We start from the raw sequence: 20,591 nt of genomic DNA on the forward strand, positions 1-20,591 counted from the left end.
TAAACAGAACAAGCTTATGATACATGAAGATATGCTGCTCACACAGGAGTTTAAAAGCCCTTGGGAAAATACACATCTGCTGACAATTTTCAAGCTGTTATTGTAAATCACAGATTTATTTTAAAAAAAACACGAATTAAACATATAAGCAAAATTCAAATAATATAATTATTTAACATTTTGGTATAAAATTAATAATATGAAAAACAAGATGCAAACCAACTAAGAGGTAAAATGTTTTTAACAATAACACTGCATACAACCATCTTTTCTGCTTGAGTGACCATTCAGGCTGACAGTCTATTTTCCCTTTGTTTATGGTTTTTAAGACAGCCTTGCATTGGAGCACCAAAGATTTATCTTCCTTTTTTAAAGGTTGGAAGCCTTTTACTGTATTTACAAATATTTTTCTCAGCACTTTAAGTGTGATGAAGGAAGCATCTAGCAATACCCTTCTTGTTACAAAAGGAAGTGCTTTCATATTTCCTTTAAATTAAAAGCAGAAATAAAAAGATGAACACATTTGAGGAGAGCTCTCTCATAAATAAATAATTGCTTCACCAAAGTATGGCTGTAAACAAGATCATTTCGATGGCCAGAGATACTGATGTTGTCATCCAAGGAGAAATTTAAAGTTACAAGTACAGATACACAGCATATGTGTATGGCCAAAAGTCAAATGGTTATGAAAGAATCAACAAATAAAAATTAATTATAAATCTGCTTTGTCAAAATGTGCTTTTATCCTCTGCAGTTTCTGAAGTTCATCAGAAAATTTTAACTGTAATGACCTAAAAACCCTGAACCTAAAGTAACTGCAGACTAGAATGGTTGACACTATAGTTTTGACAGTAGTTAAAAATTCTGAATTATCTGAGCAATCAATATAAATGAGCGTCGATTTTTGAAAGAAAAATTTGATTCCATAAACATTAAAGAGCTACCTGCAAAAAATTATATATGCCACCATCTAGCTGTGTTTACTGAGAATTTTTTTAACTGTTTTATCTTCCATGTTTCAAACAATAATTATCTAATTAAATAAGAGAAACACCTTAGTTTTCCCTAACGGACACCTCTGCAGACAAAGTCTCTATAATCGGTTCAACAGCTTTCGCTGGAGTTGTCATTTTGGCCTTCATCCAGTCCTCCTAGTGGCACACATCACGTAGTTCCTTCTGTAGTGAGAGAAGCTCGTTGGCATCGAGGTCACATTGCTGCTCTGCCTTGTCAAACAGACGACCCTTACTTACTCTATCAGATCTCGGCCACGTCTCTGATTATACGGAGCACACAGCTTTACAAACGCTTTAAACCTCATTCTGGCCACTTTTCCACCTTTCATTCCAATTTCGAGTTTGAAATATTGAAAAGCTGAAAATACCTGATAGTTATTTTAACAAAAGAATAGCTTTTTAAAAAGATACCATAGCTTTGATGTGATGTTTAATACCCTCAATTTTAAAATCTGAACCTCAAAAAGCACTGTGGTTTACAGACCTTGTTGGGGAAGGGTGGGCTAATTTGAATAATCATTCTAATAACTTAGACACTAAGAATTTTATTTTATAAATTATGGAGGAAAGAGGTTTTTAAAGTTTTCTTTCCTTTTTGAAGCCTTATATTCCTCTATGTAAACTACATTCAAATAACTATCTTAAAAACAGACCTATATTGAATATTTAAAAACCAGTTGAAAAATTCATTGAATTAAAACCAGCTTATTTGAATTAGCAATGATTTCTCCCCACAGAAAGATCTGATGGGTAACAAGTTGCCCCTGTTTTGTGTCATTTTCTAATGACTTAAAAAAAAGTGTGAAGTACCAGTTAGGGCAGAACTAATGACTTCTCTAATTTTACATTCAACTTTGGGAAAAAAAAAAGACATAAATATGTTTTAAATGGCTCCAGCACCATCTAGGTAAAACAGCTTCAGGGATGTAACAATAGGTGATTTGGCTGTTGAGAAAGAAAATGTACAGTAAGTTCTCACTAAACATTGTCAATAAGTTGTTGGAACTGCTGCAAAACAACATATAATGAAACAATTTTACAGTAGGTTAACTGATATAAACAAGAGTTAAGTTCCAGCAGCATCTTATCAACATTATAAAACGAGGCCTAACAAAACCAGGCTATTCCAGGGCCTGCTGTGCATTTTCCTAAATCTCCTCTAAGAACACGAGACTTTCTTTTACCAGATTCATGTACTTTCTCCTCTGCCAATCCTCCCCGGCCCCCACGGTTTCCATCAAGTGCTCTTCAATAAAAATTGACTTTTATACCTAGTTTAACAATATATTCCTTTCTTTGAAATGTTATCCTGTACATTTAGTATTTTCCAAATGCAGTTGTTCTAACAGCAAGATTTCTTAATAACTTGTCTATACTTCACATATACATGTGGCATTGGGAACTTGAACTTCTTTTTAGTTTTGTTTTCATAAGCCTTTCCTAAATATCCATTCCCTGGCTGGGTGGCTCAGTTGGTTGGAGCATCAGCCTGTGTACCAAAGACTGTGGGTTTGATTCCCAGTCAGAGTGTTTCCTCACAGTGACGTTGCTCTCTCCCCCACCTCTACAAATCAATTTGTGGGGTGGGGGACATGCTCCTAGAATCCAAGAAATCTTGGGAGAGACTGAGCTTTCAAAATATTTCTTTGTTTTTTCTCCTATTCATACTTCACTTAGGGTAGAGATGAACATTTAAAGGTTCTGCATTCAGGTTTGGCTCAGTGACAGTGAGAACGTGTAACATTCAAGTTCTATTAAACGAAAGCAGCCCTGCAAGGATATGTGTCCACATAGGTCAACCTGCAAAGGTAAACTATTTTAATGATCCTGCAGTATATCTGGTGAAGAAATCCTTTTGAAATTGCTTTTACTTTAGGGTCTGTGGCATCCTCCCAAAGGTCCTGAAGATCTTGTACATGTCCGTGAGATGTCATCATTTTATTGTAGATGCAGGGGTGATAAGGAGTCTTACCTTCCCCAGAGAAAAACACATGGTACTGTGGTACTATCCCCATTTTATTGGCACAGAGGCCCATGAACACATCATCTATGTAAAGACTCGAGTTAAGTGTCTGCGAGGCCTCATAGACTTTGGCAGCGACATCATTCGAGATCACATAGGCAGCTCCAGCAGTATAGTCAGGGTAAGCTGGCCACTGATACATCTCGTAGGAGACATAGTATTTGCTGTGTTTGTCTCTAACGGGAGGCGCACCACGATGAACACGACCAATCCAAAAGTCTTGAACGCCAATTTGTTCTAAGCTTTGGAGGTATTCAATAAGATTTGGCATGTGAATAAATATGTCATCATCAGCAGTCATAAGGAATTTGGCATGGGAACAAAAGGTATTTGCCCAACTGAACTGCATAAGTAATTTAAGAGTAAGATTATAGAAGGAATCAGCAAAGTCTTGCTGAATTATATCATTGTATACTTGGTCTTCCTGAAACAGTTTCCTTTGCAGTTCTTCTCTTGTTGGTGGATTAGAAGGTGCTCCTAAGGCAAACAGAGTTTTGATGTTGGCATTAAGTTGAGACTGAACATACTTCTCATTGCCCCACGTTTTCCTGATTGCAGAGCGTCGGGCGTAGTTTTCGGGAGCAGTCTTCACAAACAGTAAAAGGAGGACATCTTGTGCTTGACACTTCTCCTCATGGTTAATCAAGTATTGGTAGCGAGTAGCCCCATCCTCGCTGCGCTTAAGAGACAGGCTCTCATTCACAAAGTCGTAGCTATTTATGAGGTATCGGTAAGAGTAGGATTTCATGTGGCTCACAATGTGATTATCAAATGGTTCCCAAAACACCATGAGGCTCAGTATAAAACAAGTGGCACATAACTGGAGAAAATGCCATTTTTTCACTCTTCTGCCACTAACAAACATTCTGATGTCCATGTTTATTTAGAATCAGTGTTAAACAGGCATTTGCTTTTTCGAGACCATGGAACTTCACATTCTATGGAACAGATGTCCATCTTAAGATAGGTTGGTCATTAAAAACATCAAACGAGCTTCTTATTTCACAAAATATTTTCTTTTGATACCGTTTTTGCTGAGATTGCACAAGAATCGAACACACTGTAGAACGAGGACCCGGGCACAGCCAAACGTCCCCACCCTGGCATCCTTCACTGAGCTGGGTGGCTGGCTCCGTGCAGACACTCTGTGGACTTCCTTTTGTGAAGGTTAAGTGTGACCTATTGGAGTTAGGACAAGAAAAGGTGACGTGTGAATGGATTAATGGGTTACCAAAAACAAATAAACTACTCTTAACGCCTTATAAACTAGATGTGACGGACGGCCCTGGACAAAAGGAGATGGGGAAGCTAGCAGTCAGAGGGGCGCACAGCTGTCTGCACTTTAGGGGAGCAGAGGACAAGTGAAAGGAGAACTCTCTACTGTTTTCCTATTCAGAATACAGAGATCTCACCGCTTCTCGGCCTTTTGGCTAAGATCAAGTGCAGAATACAGAGATCTTTTCCCTTCTCAATCTTTAAAAAAAAAGCCCTCCAACGGCTATCATCTTATGCATGTAAAGTTCAAATCCTTCAGATGGGTCTATCCATGACTATATTGATTTGAAATACAGTCAGGATGAGAACAGCTATACAGTTCAAGGCCAAACAGATGAATGATGAAAAGTTCATGATAGTAAAGATCCAATAACACTTGCCCCAGGCAAAGCAGGAATTAGAGTAAGGCTTTCATTTTAAAATCCAGGTTCAAAATCAAGGAGCGGAGATATGCTTCTCGAAAGCACAGTCCAAACTCTCTCCAACCCAAATGACTGTGTGAGCTCCAAATCTATATAGTCATGTTCTTTCTTTACATCAATATTTGATACTTTGAATTTAACATATTCAAAACTAGGAAGCTGTAGAATTAGAGCCAAAACCTGCCATCCTTGCAGTCTGGAGATGTGGACACCAGTGCACGCTCAGGCACCTGCTGTCTGTGGCTCTGCGTCGTGCATCTAACCCCAGAGCCTGAAACAGTGGGGTAACACCGCTGAACTCAAAGTCGTTATGTACATTAAATGGGACTATACATAGATAAAGGGAGAGAGGCAGAGAGATCATTTACCTGACAAACAGGTGCGCCGCTGCCATTTCTAACCCATTCTACTGTCCTCCCCACTAAAGCCCACCAAATCCATTTTCTCCTTATTTATATGCATTATATCTCATGTATCTGTCAGAAATCTGAAAGTCTTCCTTTTCCTCCATTCCATATCCAGTTATTTAATCCTGTGAATTGCTTTTTCTAAACCTCTCTTCACCTCTCACGCCAGCATCACTTCTCATCCCGATCTGGGCAGTAGACCTAAGGACCCCTGGCCAAGCCCTCCTCTACTCTCCAGTCACAGCGCCTTCCTAAAGCTCAGATCTAGCCATGAGACGAACTGAGCTCCTTACACCCCTTCAGATGCTCTCCACAACAATACCAAATTACTGGCGGAAAGCTCAGCAACACTTGTCACTTCACACACACATGCTAGCCTTTCCACCAGCAGTCCTGTGGCCTCCTCCCCTTGCCGATAAGAAGTCTACTAATCCTGAATGAGTTCTATGTCTGTCTCTGAGAAGTCTGAATTGGGGCCATCCCTTGCCAAAGATGTTTCTTATCTGCGTTACCAGTACCTTCTTATACCTATCTTCCTGTACTGAGGCTGCTGCCCCCAATTACACTGTAAACTCCTTGATGCAAGACATGGTGTTGTAGAGAGCCTACCCTTAGCACCCAAGTTAGTACAGGCACCTAGTAGGCACTCTTGGGACGTTGGTACAAAAAACCATGCTTGGGGGTGGAGCCACCTTTCAATCAACAGCTAGTCACTTGGGAAGAACTATGGGTTAGGATGCCTAGCCAGTCATATCCTTCTCCTTCTGTAACTAGGAGATGGCACCTGCCTCCCTGAAGGATTCTGTTTCCAGCGCTTACCACAACTAAGCCACATCCTTCAGCCTGAGGAAGTAGGCTCTCCCCTCCGGGGTGACACATCAGTCTCCTGGGCTATCAGCAGATTGGCATAGAAAGGACGATGCAAACTCCACAAAATCAATGTTGGCTGAGTAGCTGAGCCCCCATCCCAAGACTCAGGGCAGAGGCCCCATTTATGTGCCCAAAGACCTCATCCTCAAGTCCCCTACCCTTTGCATCCAATAGGAAACCAAATGCACACACTCACTGAGTGCCCTACAGTGTCCTCCTAACCTTGGGGCTTCCTTCAGACTTCGAGCCTTTTGCCTCCAGCTGTACTTCCCACCCCCAAGATTACCACATGTTAGAGTGACTACTACAAAGGCCAGGCATACAGAAGTTCAAGGAGAACCAGGGCTGAGAGCCAAGCCCCACTGAGACTTCTTCCAAAGATAATCAGCACTGGACATCTTATCCCCTAGGGCACAGATTTTAACATGGCTGGTTCCAGGTAGGAAGTCACAACTGGAATTAAAAAAGGAAAGTGAGGAAGAGAATAGAGAGACTGGCAGAGCATGCTGAATGTAGTACCTTCAGGGTTATAATGTCAAATGCATTGTCATTGTGCTTCACCATCAAAAAGGTGAGAAAGACTACTATAAGGGATAGATCAGTTACCAGTCATTTCCACCTTGGTGTGGCGGGTGACAGACAGAATGCTCTAGTACGACGAGAAAGATAGTGGGAAACATCAGTGTCTAGGGCTGGCATCTGCCTACACTTCGCAGAATCATTTTCATTGGTGGAGGCGTGGGAAGACTTCCTCTCAGTCTTCTCAGTGCTCACTTACGTAAGGGCCCACCTCTGACGGCAGAAATCCCCTCTGCCTCCTGCACCGGACGCATCGGAGGAACCGGACACAACACAGAGCAACAGAATCCTTAATGGCAGATTTTTAAGACAGCATGTCTTTAAGAATTCTGAGAAAATTCTCAGTTGAAACTAACCTGCAGCTTCTATTCCAACAGACCCTGGAAAGGAAACAAAGGGGAGGGTAACCCTTGGAGCCACAGGCAAAAATAGCTTCCAATTTTTGAGCAGCTGTGCTTGGCACCCATTCACAGTTCTTTACAAGACTGACCTTCTCGTGAGACAATCAGCCCACAAGCCTAACTCCTCGGCCCCCACACATACACTAAACTCACAGAGGCCCCAGTAGCTCTCCAATGAATGGGGTTGGGGTGTTGCGGCCACTAACATGACTATAACCTAGCAGCCAGCCCATAACACTTATTTTATGCCCCCATCTCACCCCATGACATATCTATATATTTACATTACTTTCCTATATTCCCTTCAACTGTTCCCAATCGACCTCAAAGAGTCAGAACAGTCTTCTGAAAAATGACAAAGAACCTGACAAGAAGCCAACAACCCACATGCTACTTATTTTGCTTTACAGCAGGTAAAGCTCTGAAACAAGGTTTTGTCACCTGCAGTAGCTTGAATTGTATACCCACCATTTACATTGATCAGAACTAAACTCCAGGGGTAGGACTGACCAGATGAATGAAGATTTGATTGGGGGGGGGGGAGGTAAACCACTCTTTTATAGTACCCACCTTCTCCTTTATAACAAAAGAATACCTGAACTCCTCCAAATGGAACATAGTCCTAGGTGGCCTTTATCAACCAAAACCAAAAGCATCTCTGTGATCTAAATTCATTAATTAAAACTAAACGTTGCCCCCAACTCTGGCTTTGCTAATGGAGCCCACACACAGTCCACTGATGCCCACTTTCTGATTCGCAGTCTTACAGCTTCTCAAAAGCACATCTTCTAGCTTCTCTATTCCAAGTGTTGGGGAGGGGACTGGGCAGAAGCCCGTAGACCTGCCCGACCTGGAGAAAGAAAATGCTGGGCCTCGCAGGAAACAAAGCCATCCCAACAATGCTTGCAAAGCTCAGCATGTCCACAGCAGAATGCTGTGGGTGCAGCTTCCTTTGTGAGCCTGCAGCTCTGATCAATGACCAGTCAACAGGCTGGACACTCCAGGGCTACCCCCCTGGGGGCCGGATTTATTGTGTGACCTCAGGCACCCCTCACTGCACTCTGATTTGGTGACTTCATCTACAGATCGGAGTGAATGTCAGCGTCTTGTTAATGTCATAGAAATTACAGATGACTCAGAGCCTGCTGGAGATGGGAAAACAGGAAAGACGGGGAGAGAACAGGACAGAGAACTACTTAAAGAAAAATATGCAAATATTTGGAACATGACTTGGGCTTGCTCCATGGGGACTGAGAAGGAACGGATATCCTTAACTCATAAGAGGAAAGAGCAGAAGTAGGAAAGTCGGAAAAGATGAGAGCCAAGTGCCCTCAGTCACTCAATGTTGCTTCTTCCCGAAGCGCTTCCCGGGGCGCTTCCAGCTTTTCTGGAAAAACGAGTTAGTGCTCACAGAGGCCACACATTTCCCTAGGTGACCCCTGACTCTTCCTTTTTGCACTCCACACGTGTGGTCCACTCATTTCTTTGTTGAGTCCACATATGTGATCCTAAAATAGCAGGCAAAGATGCTACAAATGTTGAAGTTTTAGTCAAGATGGTGAGGTCTGCAGTGTTAAGTTCAAGTTAAACAATTTCAGTGCCCAGCGTTTCCATAACTCCTGCACGTGTCTGACATGGGCCATGGAATGGGTTGCCCCGGGCATAGTGGGAGTCGCGAAGTGGTGTCTGACAGTCTCCAGTGGGCGGGCATCTATGGCCCGTTCGGGATGAGACTCCTGGTGCCCATAAGCAGACACTGTTCCCACAGGTGACACAGCAGGGACAGATGGTATCAGCGCTGATTTGGGCAGTACCAGCTCCAGGCGTGGAAAGAGTGTCCCTGGGAGCAGACAGCAGAAACTGTTGGAGCAGGAGGGCCTGAGGATGGGTGGGCTTCGAGTGGTTGTGGGAAGAGAGGCAGTCTGGTGGAGGCCAGAAGGGAAAGAGTGGCAGTGGGGGCGACACCTGAGGACCAGGCACGTGTCTGAGAGCAGGGAAGCGGCTCGTGGGCACCTTGACCATAAGGTGGAGGAACCAGAGTGTTCCTCCACCAGCCGGGGGCTGCAGGAACTCACAGGAGTCCACGTTTTCATTTTTAATGATAACTTCCTTGTCACTATGAATGAAGCTTTATGCAAAAGGGATCACAGGCAGGATGGATGCAGACGGCTGGGGATCAGGACCCCGTTTCTATCAGGGCCTCTTGTTGCTGCAGATGAGGTGAGGAGGGCCTAGTCTGGGAGGTGGGGGTGGGGAGAGAAGGAAGGAAGGAAGAAGACTCTCTGAAGAAAAACAGAAACCCAGCAGGATGTGATGAGCGATCTGGGGTGGGGCTTAAGGAGGAGGAGAGGGGTCCACTTTGAAGCACCGCTGACAGAGGAGGGAACACGGGTTTCCTGAGGTGAAGTGTCAGGGGAACAGGTTTGGTTTCCGACTGGGTTGAGTGTGAGGTGCTGGGTGGGGACGTCCAGCAGGTGATGAGATGGAGGCAGATGGGACTGCAGATGCGACGGGCACTCTGAGCATAAAGACACTCAGAAGGTAAGGAACCTTATTTCATGATGTGTGTAGCACTGTGCTCACATTTCCTTCACTACACACAAGACAGCTTATCAGCAAGAAAGTCCTTTGTGTGGCTTCACTTGGAACTCCATTCCCTCTGAATTCCAGCCCACTCACTCTCCAGCACACTGACTCTCCGACCACACCCTCTGTATATTCATTTAGAACACTCTGCCCACCCCTGCCTGCCCTGTAACCCCCTCACCCCACCCTGCGAACTCCTGACCTTTCTTCTTACCCACCTCCCTCTCTAAGATGAGGACCACCTGGCACCTTTGCCATGCTCTCTCGGTTCCTGTCCTTCCACCCAACAAACCCAGATCACTCCCGTCTTCTCTGCTCCTTCCACACCTGCCAGGCTGCTGCAGAGGCGTGGGACCCACCAGGCAGGCAGCCTCACTGCACATGGAAATCTCTAGCTGCGGGCAGAGCACATGCTGTGTGGCTGTCCTTCACTTGGACCTTCTTCCTCTCCCAGTCTCTTCACTGGCCATGCTAGGGCTTCCCCTGCCCCCAAGGCCTGTCCTCCTCACTCTTAGCTGATGCGTTTACTTCCTGCCTCATAGAGAAAGGAAAGACCTCATGCATTGTCAGCTTCTCGTCCCCACGTGTGCCACGGACTTCCCAGGCTCGCCGACCCCGTCCACTCCCTCTCTAAGGCACACCGAAGGTCAGGGCCGGGACTGCGGCCAGGCAAGTGAGGCGCTCATTCGGGGCACAGCATTGAAAAGTGATAAAAGTATGATCATAAACTAACGATGCTCTAAGTCACAACTGAAAAACAAAGAGTCGGTACTCTATGTCTGTTACAACAAAGTCCTAAGTGGAACACAATTTTCGTTTCGTGTCTGGGCATAACATATTCGGTCCCATCTCTATCTTACATAGTGCTGTACATTCCAAGAATTTTTACCTGTCTTGTCTGCTCTTCTGCTCCCTGTTGAGCACAGACAGCTGGGGCCAGTCCTCAGGAATCAAACCGCTGTGTTAAAATAAATCAGGAATAAAAAGCTCTAAATTTACTGAAAAGGCTATAATTTGATTTTCATAGATTTTTCTTAGTAAACGAGTTGTGGTAATTGGTGCAGAGAAACACAACTCGTTTGTTTAATACTATTTGCCTGTTTTACTTGCTCAAGGAGGAAGGAAGCAACCTGAAATTTGAATTCACAGCTCACAAATTCTTTCAAGTTTACTGTATTCTTTTTTTAAACATTTTATTTATTTTTAGAAAGAGGGGAAGGGAGGGAGACAGACAGGGAGAGAAACATCAGTGTGATAGAAAAACATTTTTTCAGCTGCCGCTTGTACCCACCCCAATGGGGAACCAAACCTGCAACCCAAACATGCGCCCTGAACAGGAATCAGACCAGCGACCTTTCACTTTGGGGGACAACACCCAACCAACTAAGCCATACCAGTCAGGGCAATTTATTCTTTAATCAAATTGAGTGTTTTCAATATGAGGCACGTAAAGAGGGAAAAATCCTACTCAACAGCTAATGTTAGGTGTGCTGTGGCTGTGACTAGCTGCGCAATTTTTGCTTAAGCCATGGGCAAAGATTAGAAGTCATTCGGGGTTGTCATCCCTCCACAAAGAATACATTTTAAGAGTTAGTTCTTGATTCAGTGTTAGTCTAAATGCTTTATATTCCAACACAGCAAGCACAGATGGGGGACGAAAGCAAAGCTGGGTTATGAAAGCCAACGATATAAATCCTGTAACAAGCACCTCACCCATATATCGAATACATTAAGTTATATGTTTCTTTGTAAGTTAAACAAAGGTGTCAGTTTTTGTTTGCTGGTTACGGGAAAAATAAAGGCAGGGAAATACCAAATGAACAAACAAAGACAGCTCCTAAGTAAAGACAGGTGCTAAGGAAACTGGTGACACAGGACCATAGAGTATGTGTTATTGTATTTCAGGAGCTATATTAAAAGTCATTAAAAATCTCCAGTAACAAAAATGAGTATACAGAATCTGAAACAAACAGAAAAAGCAGTACTATAAAGCAGGCCCCATAAAGGTCAAACATTTGCTTTTCTAAGCTTGGCCCTCTGTATTCAATCTTGAGCACAGTTGTTTGGGTTGACAGGGCTGCTTGCCCTTTTAGATACAATTCTTGGCAGTTTTTTTCTTGCCTTCTTAAGAAGCAAACTTCTTTCACCTGCTCCAGCAAGTCACTGACACCAGCGTGTTCCCTGCACAGCACCGGCTTTACATGTGTAGTCACCACTCTGTGCACCTCACAGCAACCTCTGAGGGAGAAGAGGTCGCCCCATTTTGCAGAAGAAACTGAGGTACAGAGGCATGGGGTTCACCACATAACCTCCACAAATTCAGACACCCTGGCAGCCCCATAAACTCCAGCATAGGTCCAGGTCCGGAGCTCCTCGCCTGCCCCTCCTTCCCTGTGCTGGCCCAGCTCCCCCCTTGGAGCTCCCATCAGGGTGAGAGGGCAGGGAGCAGGTGGGGCAGGGCCAGGGGAAGCGGCCCAGGAAGACAAAGAATTCCCTCACTGTCTGAAGTTTGGAGTCACTTGTGTTTTGCTACCTGCTACCTGCATGTATTATCAGAGCTTACTCTCATTTTCTTTGCAACATAACCTTTCCTAACCCTCCATCTCCATTTTCCCTGGTTCCTTTTCTTGATCCCAGTAACACTAGGCAATGGGCAAAGTGGCCTTGTGAGTCTGTGTCCTTTGGGTGCATAAAGTCCTTCCTCCACAAAGATGATTAGGGGATTTAAGGGAGAAGAGCCAGAGTGGCAAAGGGGGTTAAAAACGAAGAGGTGAGAAGGAAGGAATGAGAGGAGAGAAAAAGCACAGGGCTCAGAGGACATGTTTTAAGCAAGTATTTGATGAATAAGTAACAGATGAAATGAAGGAAGAAGAGTCATACAGAGCTGAGGTCCAATTATGAGAAGAAAAATAGTGATTTAGAAATAAGTTGACGGTCTAACCCAGCATAAATCTGTTATATAAGCTATACACATAAGCCTGTCATCCAACGGCAGTTCATATGTCCTATTCTGAGCATTATACTTGGAAACAACGTTTGATTGAGGGTTCACTCAGTAAATAATGGTGTAAAACATTAGGTACATATGATATAGTTCTGTCTCATTAAATCAATGTTTATTATAATAAGTTAACTACCATTTATTAAACACCTACCCTGCTCCAGGCATTCTGCTGGGCAGCCCTGGAAATAAGTAATGCATATGTTCAGTTAGTTCAGCACATATTATTTTCTCACGTACTGTGTGACAGGCCGCAGGAAGGGTGCTGGCAAGGCCTCGGCGATGTTTCCAGGGCAGATCCTTTACCAGAGCAAGTGACCAGTGCAGCCCAGAACCGAACTAAAGCAGGCAAGAGAGTCAACAACCAAGAGTTTTAGAAAATGAACAAAAGTAGATTTATATTCTGGTACTTCCATTTACTGCTCTCCTGAGCTTGTTTCTAAACCACACATCACAGTGTTTCCTAAGGATCATTTGAGATAATCTACTGACAAAGTATGGTACAGATCAGGTGTTCAGTATACACTAAATTCCTTTCTCTAGACATTGTTCATGCATCTTTACCAAGATGGTTTAGACAGCAGATGGCTGATAGTCTTCAGGGATTATTTTCCTTTCAAAATGATGAGCTATACGCTCAATAATCTTCTCAAAAAATATTCATTAGATACGAGTTTTTTTAAACACTGATCTGACTGCTAAGGGCCACTTCCCACTTTCCAAACACATATTACTACTAAGTGACAGAACATGGTCTCCCATTGTCCCTGACGGGGAATAACAGTGTCATTCCCACAAGCACTTAAAAATACTTTTCAATAATGATGACAAGACCAAAGGTTGCAAGATCCTGTGAGTTATGAAGAAAACCTGAGTTCGGTCAACCTTTTAGCTTATTTTGTCTAGAGAACTATTATCAGAAAGTTGTAGAAAGAACTGGAAGAAAGGAATAAAAGACAGACTATGAAATCTTAGGTGGATCTTAAGTTGTGTAATAGTTTTTTAACTTGGAAGCTGATTACCTACAGACCTGGTATAACATTCCCTTCTATAGAAAACTAGAGATCAAAGCCAGCCTCTGAATTTTCAGCATTAAACTGTTAAAAAAAAATCACGTTTATTCAAAGTGTGATCATCTCACTAGATCAACAACTTTCTTGTCTTTAAACATAAAGATTCTTACACCTCCTACATAGATGCATACCGTGATCGTCTAGATTGACACTGTTCTAGCTACATCTTTGCTAGCAGACATTCCATGTCAAATGGCAGAGTTCTTGTAACAATGTGCTGTGCCTAGATTTCTGGAACATGGATGCAAGACATGCATCTCCTCATAAGAGTATTCATTCTAACAACAGAATAAAATAATGGCTATGGAAATATTACTGCCCCAGCCCTGGCTGGTGTAGCTCAGTGGATTGAGTGTGGGCCTGCAAAACAGAGAATCGAGGTTCGATTCCCAGTCAGGGCCCATGCCTGGGTTGCAGGCCGGTTCCCAGCAGGGGACGCATGAGAGGCAACAACACATTGATGTTTCTCTCCCTCTCTCCTCCCCTTCCCCTCTAAAGATAAATAAATAAAGTCTTTTAAAAAAAGAAATATTACCGCCCCAAAAGGTATAATATGACATCAAATACGAAGCTTGGTCCTATTGAACTGAGCATATACAAAATCCCAAAAAGGTAGGACACATTTTGTTACTTTGAGAAGAGACAATTTCCTTCTGAATTTCTTCCAGTTTCTTTCTACCACCACCACATCCTGTTTTGTTCGTCTGCACAGTCTCGTGCAGCTGATCCTCAGAGAGAACTCTCCTTTTACAAATTTGAAAGTCACCAAGTGCAATGATTCTAGCCAAAGTGACCCATTTTAAAAGATGACCCATTTAAAAACCCATGAGTTATGATCCAAGCTGTTCTATATTTGAGAATTAGAAAGTTATTTTCTTTTCCTACAATCACAGCATTTGAATCAGTCTTTTATCAAAGGGAAATCTGATTTCCACTGTGGTGAAACATAAAGTGATATTTTTATTTGCTATAGCCTAAACTTTATTTTGAAAACTCTTCACTTTTTGAGGGCTTGGAGGGGGGCAAAGTACTTATGTGCAATATCATTTTTGCTTCCTAATCATCCCTCACTTCTCATTCCCCCAGGAACACTTTCTCTGAGCTTCAGCTTGAACTTGACCTCTCATAACACTCATCCCCATATACAGGGGTGAGGTGTCCGGGTAAGCCCCTGGAGGACTCAGGTGGGTTAGGCTGAGTCAGCCTCATCCTCAGAAGGTGCTTAATAGAAACTCATGGAGAGTGCCTCTGGGACAGGGGGCAGGAAGGGAGAGAGAAGGAGGAGGCAGAGGGTCATTTTAAGTATATAAAGGAAATATTTCAGGTATTGAATGGATCTTGCTTTAAAATAAAAGAGTTGACCCCCCAAAAGAAGCACTACCTCCCCTGTAACAAGATATAATATCTACCATAAGTTCCTTTTGAGAAAGTTAAACCCTTAGCTGCTAATCACTAGTCCCCCTTCCAGAAAGTTCAGGATGGGATCTTTTCAGCGCCACTACTTAATACAACTACCTTCAGTCGTCCTTTTCTGGGTCAGTTTCAGCTTCTCACGTCCCTCTCCTTCACCCATGGAGACCAGGCAAAGTTTCCCAAAATAAAGGCACAGAGGAACAAATCCAATTCCAGTGGCTGTACTTTCATCAGAGAATTACCCTAAATAGGAGCTATAAGCCACCACCCGCCACTGTCGTTTCAACATAGGTGTCCCTTCAACATGACCCACAACCCATGAAAACCAACCCTGGGAAATAAAAAATGTAAGATGTGTAGTCAGAGTCGGTGCCACTTTCAACCATATAGTATTTGAGTAAGTGCCTCACTGTCACTTTGGGATGCAAAGTAAGATTCCGCAGAGTCAAGAAAGAAAAAGAATGGCAGAGAACTTCCCGCTCCGACGAGGTCTCCTTTCCCAATTCCCCCTGCCTGCCCACTTCCTTGTCTCCATTCCGCACCCAGTAACTCGCCGACAGCTTTCCCAGTCTGGCGGTTCCTAATGTCCCCCACAATGCAGGCTTTCTACCCGATCCATCCCTGCAGCCTTGGGGCAGCGAGGCTGCGGGGCGCCCCGGCCGGAAACCGAGGCCTCGGGTCTCCCGCGCTCGGGCGGGTCTCGGCATCGCGGTGCAGCAGCCGGCTGGCAGGAGCTCCCTGGGCGGGGAACCCGCCAGACCCTGGGAAACCGCCAGGCCCCCAGTGGAGCCCTGACCCCACCCCCGCCCCCTAGCCTACCTGCTGCACCCGGGGGGCGGCTCGGCCCGGGGGTCGCGGCCGTCGGCGCCCGCCCCCCAGCCAGCGCTAACAAAGGCGCTGCGGGAGGAAACCCGCCTCCCTCCCCGCCGCGCTCCGGGAGGCCCGCCTTGGGGCCCGGCGTCGGGTCGGGCCGCCCCGCCTTCCCGGAGCGGAACCGCGCTGGCCTGCCCAGCGCGCGTTCAGACCTGCAGTCCCGGAGCCCCCGCTCGCGAACCAGCGTGACCTCACCTCCTCGCGACTCTCTCCCCCTCGCGGCCCTAAGAGACCACGCTGGGTGCACCGCGGGCAGAGGACTTGCGTCTCTTTTCCCAAGTCCTGTGCAGCTCCAGCGGGGAGGCCGGGCGGCAGGGGAGGGGCGGGGGCCGGGCGGCCTGGGACCTGAGCGCCGACCGGCCGCGGGCCGCGCGTCCCCGCACAAAGAACGACCCATCGGGAAAGTTGCGACTCCACCGCGGAGGCGCGCTAGAGCGCCCCCCAGGCGGCGATCCGGAAGAGAAGACTGCACTGCCACCCCGGGGCCGGGCCCATTTAGGATGCGGTCGGCTGCAGGGGAACTTTTAAATCGTACTGTCGACCACTTACTAATTACATAAGAAACAACTGGTCTCGGTACACTTTTCATTAGGGGACAGAATACCCCACTCGTTCAGAACAAGCGACAGCTCCTCATCTAAGGGAGGTAAGTTGTGACCGAGTTGCAGTTCCCTCATCATTTTACTTTCCTCTTCAGAGTTAAGAGTTCTAAGAGCAGGCTAGTTTTGATTACCAACAGCTCTTGTCACGCCACTTAATCGGTGAGCTTCTGGGGGCAGAAATGACCAAGGACGGAAACTAATTTACAGTACACAAAACTTCACTGCGGCAGTTAGTTTTAAAATGCAACGGGGAAGACGAACCACCCCGCCCCCCAACGATTATACCTTCGAGCCCAGTTTAATTTCAAAGACAGTTTACAGCAAAACTCACCAGTCCAAGCACAGCTCCTTAAACTCCCAAATCGGAGGTCTCAAGAACAAAACGTGCCCACTTCATCTTGGTCTTGGGCGAGGACCGGGCAGTCAGCGCTGGATGTGGCTCGCTCTCCCCGCGGGAGCGGGCTGGAGTGGGCAGATAAGGGCGGGCCCAATCAGGGGCTTGGGCGAGGGTGGGGGCGCGGCCGGGAGCCTCCCCAGGGCGCTGCCAGCGCGAGTTTCCTGCACCTCTTGGCGTCCTCGCCAAAGCCCAGCCTGGCCGGCCCCTTCGCCACCAACCTGGCATGTTGGTGAGGATGGGTCCTACCCGATGCAGTTCTCATGGGTGCATGGTAACTCCAGGAAGTGCTCCCACACTCCTCTTTAGTTAATTGAGATCGTATACGCAGATGATCAACGTGAGCCGGAATCCACAGGAATGTCCTCTTTGAGCTATTTTCCCTGCCCAATGTACTTATAATGCACATCACTAGACAAAATCAAGAGAATGTAAATTTCTTCTGAAGGGAAGGGTAACTAAATCCTTTATGGGTTTGATTTCCTATTCCCCAAATGTTGTTCTGGCCTTTCTTATAGAACAAACATTATCATTTAATACGGGCAATATTTTGAATGATTTTGTCATTGTACATATTTCAGGACATAACAGAAAACAAAGGTTTTGTGTGTCTTACTGTAAAAGGAATAAGACAGGTAATATGTTAAAACTAGGTTACTGAATCAGAGTTTGAAATTATGATTACAATATTGTACTTGTTATTTCAAACTAGATTTTCAGGATGTTTGTAACTGCTTTCTTTAACTGCCCTGACCCCACGGGAATGGAACCACACCCTTGGCGAATGGGGATGACATTCTAACCCATGAGTACCGGCCAGGGCTGAACCATACCATTCTTTTCAGACATTACCTGTAGAAAGGATGACTCAGCGAGGCTATTATTCACTCAGACACTGTACTGTCATGTGCATGTCAGACCACAGACAGAAATACTTGTATGTGGGACTTTTAAGGGTGTCCCTGACGGTGACCCGTGAGTAAGCCAATTCACTGTTAGTGCAGCGCAAATCACCTGCCTTCTCCCTATGCAAAATAAAATCCTGGCAGTCATCACATGTGCATTCCCTGCAGCTATCATATCTGCATGTTGCATTTACGTGGGAAAATTTCATTACCATGATATTCCTTTCAGGGCATTTGGAGCTATGCCCCCATAGGTCATGTGTCAGTATAAGAGTATTCCACATGCACAAACATATAGGATTGTACCCACAAGACATACAGAGTGAACAGAACATTGACATACACATGAAAATCACATATCCACACCACCCTACCTGGAAATACACTCCAGACAGATCTAGATGATCTCAAACGTAAGTTAGGAGGTTGGTGACAGGATGAGCGGCTTTTGTTGGGAGGAGGAACAGAGCAGCCCCAGACGCCGGCCCCGGGGGCGCCCCCACGCACACCACACGGAGGGAGCAGCAGGGCTCGGCCTCCTGTGCTCACCTGGGAGCAGTCCCAGCACTGTTTCTTTTACTGGCAGGAAGTGTGTGAAAAGTGTGGCATTACCTGGAAATAGGATTGGATGGTGGCGGCGATGCCGATTTGGCCATCCGAAAGAAGGAAGACAGTGCCGCCGTGCCCTCTTTGTCCGCAGTAGCTGCTAGTGAACAACACCCACTCTGATTACGTTTATAAATGACTTTCAATCTCACCATCAGGATTTGGCTTCACAGAGCACTAGAGAACTATAGAAAGTACTAGAAAACTGTGGACATCAGATGGTAAACTTAAAAATGAGAGAAACTACAATTTGCTTGATGGATTTAGAAAACACAAGTCAGAGAAAGAGCAGGGGGAGAAGCAGGTGTTGCGGACAGGATGAGAGAGTGGGGCGGGGGGCATGTGTCTCTAGTTGGGGGGGAAAGAAGCCTTGAAACCTGAGTACAACAGAACCTAAAAGATGATGGGGAAAAAAAGAGATGGGAGAAAGAAAACAGTATTATTGAAATAATGAGAGGAGAACTAGGTTTGATAATTGACCGTTATGACCTAACACACAGCTGAAGCTTATCGACACAGGGCCAGGCTTGACTGGTCCAGCTAATTTGTTCTGTCCAACTTCTGTTAGGTGGATAGCTCCTCGCAGGCCCTGGACAGGCCCTGTCCTACGAATTCAGACAGACCGCAGGCGGTGGGTTCTAAACCTGGTGCCTGTTCCTTCCAGGCCTGGGCCGCCAGAGACGGGTGGAAGCCGACCTGGCCTCCTGCTGGCCACTGGGTCTGGGCAGGTGACCCAACTTCTCTACACCCCCACGGTCATTCCTGCCTGGAAGGGTGCGGTGCAGACCGAATGCAGTAACAATAACAACCAGTGCGCAGTGCTGTGTCCGGCGAACCTCGGGGGCGGCTGGTGGAGGGCCACGGTCCTCACGCCCGCCTCGCGCTGCAGAAAGCGCTCCTCACTGAGGAGCTGGCAGCGCGGTCTTCAAGCGCATCCCGTGGTCACACAGAAGGGCCCGCTGCGTCCCACGTCCCTGGAAGTACACTTCTGTTAACGCGGCGTCACCCGCGCTAGCAGGGTTAGAACAAGGCAACATCTCCTTGGCTGCCTCCCCCCCTTTGCTGCACCAGCCACCCCACCCGCACACCCTTCTGGGGGCCCTTCCCTCCCTGCACTTGCTCCTTGGTGATCTCCTCCATTGCGTTTATCCCAGACTTAGATTTCTGTAGGCTCTGGGCTGCACGCCTGAATGTCTTCACTTAAATGTGTCACATAAGTCTTGCACTTAAGGTGTCTAAAATGGATATCGAACACGTGCTTGTGAAACGGTGACTGGATGGAACTTGAGTGTCTCCGGGGCCAGAATCCTCTTCTCACCAGTGACCCGCCCAGGGCGTGGCGTGCCGGTCACGGTTGGCATCGTGTCTGTGGATGTGGGTTCCCAGCTCTCTGAGAGGCGCAGACCCGTGGAGGGAGGAGCCCAGGTCCTTCTCCTCTCCAGGTCCCTGGAGAGTCCGCACCAGCTCTGCGGAGTGGATACAGCGTCCTAACTGCTGGTTGAACAGGAGGCTTGCTGAACGCTTCCCACATTCTTTGGACGTTCAAACTTTGCTTCTGAAGAGTCCTGCCCACGGTACAAGGGCCCCACTGTGCTTCTCCCTGACGCCACAGGCCCCAGAGCTGACACCGGACTCCTGCGCCCCTCCCTCTGCTCCTGCCTCTGCTCCTGTGGTTTGGCACCTTCGCGTCCTCCCGCCCTTCCAGGACGCAGCGGGTGGATGAAGCCGGACTAGGTAGGCCTGGCACTGAGAGCCGAGGGCGCCCAGGGCACAGAGGCCCTGAGCGCAGGCCATTCTCAAAACCCGCTTTCTTCCTTCCTCGCCCCCTCTGCACAGGGGAGGGGCCTCCCGCGCTGATCCACCTCCCGCAGGGACTCTCCAGGGCGGCCCTGTGCGCCCCTCCAACCCTCAGCAGGGACCCACAGGGACAGGGACAGCCTGGGACAGGCAGGCCCCGGGCTCTGGGACCCTCCCTGGTCCAGCAGAGCTGTGCTGGGGATAGGGTGGGCCTCGGTCGGGGGAGGGGCGGGGAGGGGACAGGGATGGGAGTGAGGCAGACACAGGCCCCCCCCACACCACAGGCGCTCCCACGGCCCCAGGGACCGAGGCCTGGTCCTGCCCCCACGGCGGTCTCTCAGCGTTTCT

The 20,591-nt window shown here is 46.6% G+C and overlaps 2 protein-coding genes across 22 annotated transcripts in view; one reads left to right on the forward strand and one right to left on the reverse strand.

Annotated features, from left to right (window-relative positions):
• The window catches only part of MCF2L2 (MCF.2 cell line derived transforming sequence-like 2), a 211,617-nt gene that overhangs the window by 124,647 nt on the left and 66,379 nt on the right, over positions 1-20,591 (forward strand). The gene's annotated exons all lie outside the window — the stretch shown is intronic.
• Positions 108-17,175, reverse strand: B3GNT5 (UDP-GlcNAc:betaGal beta-1,3-N-acetylglucosaminyltransferase 5). Of its 14 annotated transcripts, none has more exons than XM_053657615.1 (5): positions 16,873-17,175; positions 12,821-12,919; positions 10,469-10,537; positions 6,949-6,972; positions 108-4,218 (listed from the first exon to the last, which is right to left on the reverse strand). In XM_053657615.1, the coding sequence occupies exon 5, from the start codon at positions 3,914-3,916 to the stop codon at positions 2,771-2,773; it is 1,146 nt and encodes a 381-aa protein (XP_053513590.1). In that variant the 5' UTR covers positions 3,917-4,218; positions 6,949-6,972; positions 10,469-10,537; positions 12,821-12,919; positions 16,873-17,175; the 3' UTR covers positions 108-2,770. The 14 variants fall into 14 exon arrangements, with proteins under 14 accessions (XP_053513590.1, XP_037010803.2, XP_053513593.1 ...); XM_053657622.1 differs by lacking the exons at positions 12,821-12,919; positions 16,873-17,175 and adding exons at positions 12,735-12,762; positions 16,135-16,847 and having other exon boundaries at positions 3,918-4,218; XM_037154908.2 differs by lacking the exon at positions 12,821-12,919.

Source organism: Artibeus jamaicensis, unplaced genomic scaffold, assembly GCF_021234435.1.
Source record: "Artibeus jamaicensis isolate MK-2021 breed Jamaican fruit bat unplaced genomic scaffold, CSHL_Jam_final scaffold_474, whole genome shotgun sequence".
Lineage (NCBI taxonomy): Eukaryota > Metazoa > Chordata > Mammalia > Chiroptera > Phyllostomidae > Artibeus > Artibeus jamaicensis.